The 8,526-nt window shown below is 49.0% G+C and overlaps 1 protein-coding gene across 1 annotated transcript in view; it reads left to right on the top strand.

Moving 5' to 3' along the window:
- Nucleotides 1-2,362: 2,362 nt before the first annotated feature.
- CACNG3 (calcium voltage-gated channel auxiliary subunit gamma 3) overlaps nt 2,363-8,526 on the top strand; it is an 84,659-nt gene continuing 78,495 nt past the window's right edge. Inside the window, exon 1 of the mRNA XM_006753610.2 lies at nt 2,363-3,325. Coding sequence (XP_006753673.1) covers nt 3,115-3,325 — 211 coding nt within the window. The 5' untranslated portion in view covers nt 2,363-3,114. The remainder of the gene's footprint in view (nt 3,326-8,526) is intronic.

Raw genomic sequence — 8,526 nt, 5'->3', positions numbered from 1 at the left:
CTAGGTTTCCAATCACTGTCAGTGGCAGGGGGCTTCTTCCTGCTTTCCCTTTTGCCTCCCTGCATTGTGCCTACATATGCAAATTAACCGCCATCTTGTTGGCAGTTAACTGCCAATCTTAGTTGGCAGTTAATTTGCATATAGCCCTGATTAGCCAATGAAAAGGGTAGTGTCATACGCCAATTACCATTTTTCTCTTTTATTAGTGTAGATTCATATGGTTTGTGTTTCTGGGAGGGGGAAGGAAAATGTCACATATTTAATAACCCTCCCAGGAAAGACCAGTTTCACCCCATGTTACATGTGGCTTTTTTGTTGTTTATCCTCCCCTGAGGATATTTTTCCATTGATTTTTAGGGAGAGTGGAAGAGGAAGGAAAGGACAGAGAGAGACATCAATGTGAGAGACACACATTGATTGGTTGCCCCCTGCACGAGCCCTGACCACAGCCTGGGCCGGGCAGGAGCCTGCAACCAAGGTATGTGGACTTGACTGGAATCGAACCCTTTGGTCCAAATGCCAATCCTCTATCCACTGAGCAAAACTGGCCAGGGGTATAGCAAAAAAAAATTTTTTTTGAGGGGGACCTTACAGAAGACCCTGTTTTACCTCCCTCCCCCCCATTTCCTATCATTCATCTTGGTTATGTGGGAAATTTTAAATATTTCCACCTCCTGCCCACAAATCATATGCACATGCAGAGAGGTACACAAGCCCACACTACACCTAGCCCCAGGCATGTCCACCCACACATGCAAAAAGCTATGCATTTACAGCAAGTCCATGCACATGGCCCACAACACCTCATGCGGCACAGACATAGCTACATGTCTGTTTATTCTACAACAAACTCAGCACTCACAATTAAATTAAACACAGCACCGGTCAACCTAACTGCACCATGACTATATATTCAAACCTATCGTGCACATGCATGTATATCTAAGACCAAGAATCAAGACATCAAGTGACCTTAGCACCAAAGACAAGTAGCAAAGTCACAGAGAAGGTGTGGCTGCCTTGAGCACTCTTCCGCACCTGCTGCTGCTGTCGTCTGTAGACCTCTCGGACAGCCAGAGGTGGCAGCAGAACAGGTGTGGCTGTGATGAACTCCCATTATATTTTTGTCAAATATCATTCCAACATTACAGGTGGTTATGGACACATCTCAGGGACTATAGACATCACCCAAGCAGCCTCCACTCCAAACACTGGCCTCGAGGCATCCATCCCATCAGGCCACGGTGCGGATGGCGGAGCGGGGGATCCAGGCATTCTGCGGACTGTTTTTAGCTAACTCAGTGACTGCTCATGTATATGCCAGAATGCGTGGCAAGAAAAAGCTGGTTAAATGCTGGTCTTTTGCAACACTGACTATTTTGGAGGGAGAGCCTCGCTAGCTTTAGGGTGTGCAACGGCATTTGCACTTTGGACTAACTTCACCTGCCTCTCGCCTAACTTAGACAAGGATGTCAAGAAAGGAACACCAGGACCTGTGGAAGGAGCCTGATATTTTCTATGACTTTTCCCCCCTTGAGTCCATCTCCGCCCCCCACCCCCGCAATGTAGGATTGTTAAAACATATGAGGTATATCCAGAGATCAATGTTAAACACCCCTCTCCCCAAACCCCTGATATGGGTGCAACAGAGTCTGTGTACAATTAGCCCGTCTTTCTTTTAGGAATGCATGCTCATATGTGTATGAACAGCTCCAGGTCTGATCTGAACATGTGGTCTCCGGTGTACGCCAGGGCTCCAGAAAAAGGAGGGTAGACATATCGCTTGTTTTGCGGGGAGCCACATTGAGACAGACTATACACAGATGTGTCAGTGACAACACCTTTGGCCCACCCAAGTGAGCCTTGGAACTGAGGGACCAGAGTCTCAGGTCCCTTTAAGAAGATTGGGTCTTTCCCAGTGGGTTCCAGCAGAGCCCGCAGCAAAAGGCAAACTTGCCTGGCTCATTGGTGGGGGTTGGGATGGCGGTGGGGTGGGAGGTGGGGACGCGCTGGGTGCGAGCTGTGAGAGCGCCAGGGTGCGCTGCGGGCTTCTTTCCCCTTCCCCTCTCCTTAACTCTCGCGGGAGCGGAGGGACCAGGCTGTGCTGCAGCCCGAGGAGCGGCTCTGATCGCCCCAGCTCCCCAAACTTTGAGCGGAGCGTGGGCTTGCTCAGCCCCATCCTGGGAAGGGCCAGGGAAGGGCGGGGGGCGGGGAGGGGAAGACCCTCCTGCAGCCCCCAGTTTCTAGCCCCGGACGCCAGAAGGGCGGGGGTGCAGCCGCGGGAGTGACAGGCTGGTAGCTGTCCGTTCAGCACCGCGGACCCGAAGCCCGGCGTTCGGATGGCGGAGGCGGGGCGGCGGGCGGGAGCTGTCCGTTCAGCACCGCGGACCCGAAGCCCGGCGTTCGGATGGCGGAGGCGGGGCGGCGGGCGGGAGCTGTCCGTTCAGCACCGCGGGCCTTTGCCCCCCTGAAACCGCCGGCCCCGCCCCATGACTCTCTTTTCTCCAGTTTGAGCGGGGGTGTCGGCAGCAGGCGGAGAGCTTTCCTGGGAGGCAGGGGAAGCAGTGAACACTCTTCGCAGCGACTCGCCTCCCAGCAGTGCTATTTTTTGCCATCCGCCCTCACCCCCAGCACACGCGCGCGCGCACACACACACACATGCACGCACGCACGCGCGAGCGCGCGCACACACACGCGCACACACAGAGACCTCTCCGGATTTCTTTGCCTTGAGTCTCCCGGGGCTGTGAGGAGCCAGGCGCATCTCAAACCGAGCTGGCAGCTCCAGGCTCCGGAGCCATGCCTTGCACGGACTCTCATCTTTACCAACCTCCCGAGGAATGAAAGGAACCCAGGGACCCTCAGAAGGCAGCAGTGATGTGGACCAGCCCCCTGGAGCCTGCACCCTTCCCAGGGCCATAGGCGAACCAGGGAACGGGAGAGAGCTCCAGACAGGAAAGCCCAGCTTTCCCAAAGCCCCCGTGGATGCTGACAAACGGAGACCCGAATTTTTGAAAGAGCCTATCTTAGGTTACCCAGCTGCAGAGTGATTTTTTTCCTCCGGCATTGAACTTCCCCTTCAACCCCCAGCCATACAGAATACCATGAAGAATTATGAGGATGGGTGACAGAGGTATCCAGATGTTGATCACCACTGTGGGAGCCTTTGCAGCGTTTAGTTTAATGACCATTGCAGTGGGCACGGACTACTGGTTATATTCCAGAGGTGTGTGCAGGACTAAATCTACAAGTGATAATGAAACCAGCAGGAAGAATGAAGAAGTAATGACACACTCGGGGCTGTGGAGGACCTGCTGCCTGGAAGGTATTTGCAAATTCCTCTCGATAATAATCACGTTTCTGATATTCGAATATTCCTCTGGGGGCTTGGGGGAGGCAGGAGCAGTGAGGTGGGGGAGGAAAAGCGGTTCCGATGATTGCGGAGAAGGTGCGGCTGTCCAGACCGTTCCCAGCAAGACTAATGCCATGTTGTGTGGGATGAAGGGTTTGGAGCTTACTGATTGTTTTTGGTATAAGCTTCATGAGATGAGATTGTGTAGCCCCCAAGGCAGCTTCTGCAATTAAGAAAAGTCTTCAAATACAACATCCCTAGTCATTTTGTGAACTGCTTTGATCTCTGGCTTGAGATGGGGTCTTTGGCTTGGCTTGAATTGTGTTTCAGTGGGGGTGGGGGTGGGGGAGAGGGAGAGCGACTCCCTGACCTAGCCTGATGCACTCTAAGCTATTTCCTTATTTTTCAACACAGTCTTACCAGTTCCTTATGAGTTTGGTCTAACTAGATATTTTCATGAACTTCCATTGCCAACCAGTTCCAGAGCAACATACGTGAACCCTCCCACACACACACATGCACGCGCGCGCACACACACACACACACACACACACACACACTTTAAGAAAATGTCCTTATAAATACACATTTTGTTATTTGGGGATCAAAACAAAAGTGAAATCTTGGTATTTGGTATACACCTTTCTTCTTTCCTAAATCTTCCCCAAATTGAACAGATATATTTACATGATATTTGCATAAGATTGATTCTTTAAGAACGGAAGCTTGTCACTTCTAATTTTAAAAATTGAGAATCAGCTTCATTACAATGAAGAGGACAGATCGATTTTAGAATGTCAAGCTCTTGGGCAGCCTGTCTCACTATTAAACTTGCTTTCACTACACTGGAGTCACTCTCAGCATCACTGGGCAATGGCTGGGTGTCAGTGGGAGAGAGCAGAAAGATAGAGAACAAAATCGAAGCTTTTGGAGCCTACATGCCTGAGGGAAGGCCCTGGATTAAAGGGTTAAAAGGGAGTTTTCTTGGGCTTCTAGGGAACCTGCGAAGCTTGTCACAGTGATGGGTAAGAGAATCTTGATTCCCTATATGCTCCCTTCCCCTGCTCATCATTGGTTGTCCAGCCTGCATTCTCACTGGCTGGCACTTGCCAGGGCTTCTTAAAGACTTGCATCTATGTCAGCCGCTTAGGAAGTCATGCTATGACATCACTTGCTAGTGTAATATTGCTTCATTCCCTGGCCTTCTTCCCGTGTCCTGACACTCTGAGCAACTGCTCTCCTGCCTGTAAGAGTTACTGCAACAGAGTCTGTTTCCAATGCACATTTGCAACTGGTGGGAAGTCCAGGTGGGAGAGGAATACTTTAAATGCAAGAAGGATCACTGTGTGCGAAGTCAGAATACCTGGGTAAGGCTGCAAATTATCTGTATGACCTTGGTTAAGACATTTGCCACTGTCAACCCTCAGTTTATTAATTTGGGAAATTATTAATTTGCAATAGGTGGTATTAAATTGTCACTATCCAAAGCTCATATTGTATCCAGTGTACTGATGGAAATTCTAGAATAATTCTTTCCTAAACATTGACAAGAAGCTAACATTTGTGGTCGTTTGTGGTTGGATTTGGTGAAGTCATTTACTTAAGGGAAATTCCATAATTCGCTTTCCTATATGGACAATAAGGAATTGAGTTACCATTTGTAAAGCTGTGATTTTGTGGATATTTTGATGCCTACATGGTTCCAGGGGTGGCATAAAAAATCGGAGATTCCTACTGATGTCTGCACATGTAGACCATGCTTCAGTTATTTCCGACTCTTCTGCCTCTAGGAATTAAACCTTGGAATGCACAATTAAACACTGATTTCCCCTTTTGGGCCTAGGATTCCCGAACCTTTAGCATTTCTCAGCTGATAGATTCTCTTTTCTCCAGCAGCATGTCCTACACCCACAGTTGGCACAGGAATCAGAGCCCCACCCAGGCATTCTGTGAGGAGTGAGAATGTGGATCAAGTGGGATTTGGTGAAGCTAAGACATGCTCTTGGTCGGGTGAATTCTCTTGAGAATATTGGTTGCAGCCTCCGTAAAATTTGGTCCAGCTACATTTTTTGTTTATATTTTTGAAGTATCAAACACTGTAAGATACAGAAACTTTAATGAATCCAATAAAATTTTAGCTGTGTGTACATCCATACAGCCAACACCTAGAGGGGCCTGGCTGAAACTGAAGCCAAGACTTGCCTTCAGGTACCGACTACATGGCGTGTTGGCATTTGCAGGGGCCTCTGGCTTCTGCGTGGCACATGCCGCAGATGGAGCCCTGCCTGATGACATGAAGGTGCACAGCCATCTCCCGCTTGGTACCTCCTGTCTTCCAGAGCCTCAACATCCTCATTTTTTCTGGTCCTTTCAGTGTCAAAGGATAACTAGGGCATGGGGGCCTTGTAGCTCATTTTTTTATATATTGCAAATTAGAGGAGTCAGTTTATCCATACTTCTTCCCCTGAGAGAATATGGCCATTTTGTCCAACAGAAGAGAAAGCTCAGCCGGACTACGACAGCTGTCTGCACGGTCTGAAGGGCTCTCATACGACAAAGAGACGTGAAGCGTTCTGCGCGGCCTCCAGGGGGTAGGAGTGGGAGCTTGAGGTAAACAGGTTTGGCCTCAATCTAAAACTGTGTCCCCTGCAGAACGGGGAGCTTTCAGAGGCGATGAGCTGCCCACCACCGAAGTATTCAAATATCAGAAAGATATTCAAGTGCATCCATTGCTCTCAGACCTGGGTGGCCATCAGAATCACATAAGGAGCTTAAAAAGAATAGATCATCAGGCCCCACAACTAGATTCTTTGCTTCCATAGGTTGGCAGTGGGCCGAGGGAGTCTGAATTTCCTAAAAATCCTCCAAATAGTTATCAAGTCAAAGCCAACTGAGGAATTACAATGGGCCTGGGATGACTGCTGAAGCCAGAGAGGCGATGTGCCCCGTGTTCTTTTCTATCACTCACCATAGTGTTATGTTAGCATTTACCAGGTGCTAGAATTGTTCTAAGAATTTTGAAAAATGAACTTTCATCTTCAAAGGAGCTCAACACTATAGGTATTATTATTACCCTTATTTTACAGATGAGGAAACTGAGGCTGGAGAAGTTATGTAACTTTCCCAAGGTCACACACCTCAGCTCAGCAGTTGCTCACTGCACCTAAGCCAGGTTGCTTCTCGGGGCATGGGCTGGAGAGCATTCCCTCAGGCTCTGGGGGGCAGGCTGCGACTGGCACAGACATTTAGCTTGTGAGGACGCCCCGACCCGTGGGCCTTGCCATTCAGATGCTCCGGTTCCCAGAACACTCGGCATGCCTGTGCAGTGTCTGCGGGCACGGGAGCCACCAGACAGGCGCAAGCTCAGAGGCAGCAAAGGACATGCTTTGAATGAAAAAAACAATCGACCTATGTAGAGACACCCACACTGAGAAACCGAAACGAACGCCTGACTCATTATCTGGAAAGCAGGCAAGGCTCTCACAGAGGAGAGCCCAACCTGCTGCGGGCTTTCAACAGCCGTGTGTGGATTTGAATGAGAACCTGTTTGACAGGTGACGCTCTCATTAGGAAAATCTCGGCGCCCTAGGCACCATCAAAGCGGTGCATTGAGGCAGTGGAAAGACCACTGCACGGGCCTGGGGGCGAGGAGCCCTGGCAGCTCACCCCCTTTCTGTCACTGAACGTTATGTCAATTGTGTATGTCCTTTTCCTTGTTTGGACCTCGATTTACCCAAATCTACAATGGGAGCTTCAGATAAGATTAAGGCGCACCAAACCCAGATTTCCGTGTGGACTGGGCAGGCAGTGTAAAGTGTGAAAAAGGGCATTGCACAGACCTCTTACTTCAGTTCTATGGGGGAGGGAGGGAGTAGCAGTGCATTGAAGAAGATGTATGGTAACTGAAACTTTCTCTCAGTGTGGGGGCAATAGAGAGTGGTGGGGACTGTGGCAAATTGGGGGACAAGCCCCATCTCAGGGATGATTGCTCCTTAGCTTAAGTTGATTTTTACCCTGGGGAAATGTGTTCCAATTAGGCCCAGTAATTCAAATTTTAAAATGCCAGATTAAAACTCTCTTGATTTTTAAAAAGTGGGCAACTAAGTCAACTTTTTAAAAACATGGTGTCAGCCAAATCAAACTCACCCTGCAGCTGAATTTGACCCCTAGGCTGTCAGTGTTGAGACCTGGAAATGATCTAAAAGGCCCTTTTAATTCAAACTTCTTATAGTTTTACATTTGATTACTGAGTTGCTCTTCATTAGCCGAGGATCACTTTTTTGATTCATTAAAAAAAAAATCCTACAAAGAAAAGAAAGCCCACTTAGGATTTTAGGATAGGGAAATTAAAAATATGAAAAAGAGTTTCAATAAACTGCTATTTCTGCTGTAGATGGGCCTGAATGACATCAAACATCTGGCTGAAAAACTGGGGGAGGGGGAAATTAGTCAGTCATTAGAAGTTTCCCCATATTTCCAAATCTCCAGATGGCTGACTTTTCAGCCAGATGGGGTTCTAGCGTTACTGATGTGCTCAGAAGCCTCAGGGAAGCTGCAAAGATGTGGCTGGGCCAGGGTGAGCGAGGGACAGAGCGCTGCCTGAGTATTTCCCCTGTGCTCACCCAGTGCTGGGTGCTTCCGCAGGCATCAAGGCACACTGCTCCTCTCTCGCCGGTGCCCCTGGGAGACTGTAAACTGGGAAGGACAGAGGTGCTTGCCTGTTGGTGGCGCTGCTATATCCTGCAGCGGTTCTCAACCTGTGGGTCGAGACCCCTTTGGGGTCTAATGACCTTTTCACAGGGGTTGCGGAAAACACATATATAATTACATAATTTTTTGTGATTAATCACTATGCTGTAATTATGTTCAATTTGTAACAATGAAATTGGGGGTCACCTCAACATGAGGAGCTGTATTAAAGGGCCGCGGCATCAGGAAGGTTGAGAACCCCTGCCTTCAAGCTTAAAAACAGCATCAAGGAGTCATTTCTGTGCCTCCAGGCCCAGATCTAATGTGTGCCTTCCCTTGGCCACGGGTACAGAATTCTTCGGTGCTCTCTTCCCTACCCCTGACTCTGCTCTTGTCTCTGCACTGCTCATCCTTGTCCCTAAAGCCCAAGAGGCAGAGAGAAGAGAGAAGTGAACTGGAGTCTTGAGGGAGGAGGTGAAAGAGTG

This window comes from Myotis davidii, unplaced genomic scaffold (genome assembly GCF_000327345.1).
Source record: "Myotis davidii unplaced genomic scaffold, ASM32734v1 scaffold150, whole genome shotgun sequence".
In the NCBI taxonomy this organism is placed as follows: domain Eukaryota; kingdom Metazoa; phylum Chordata; class Mammalia; order Chiroptera; family Vespertilionidae; genus Myotis; species Myotis davidii.
Note: the sequence above shows the minus strand (reverse complement) of the source record. Positions and strands in the feature narration are given on the sequence as shown.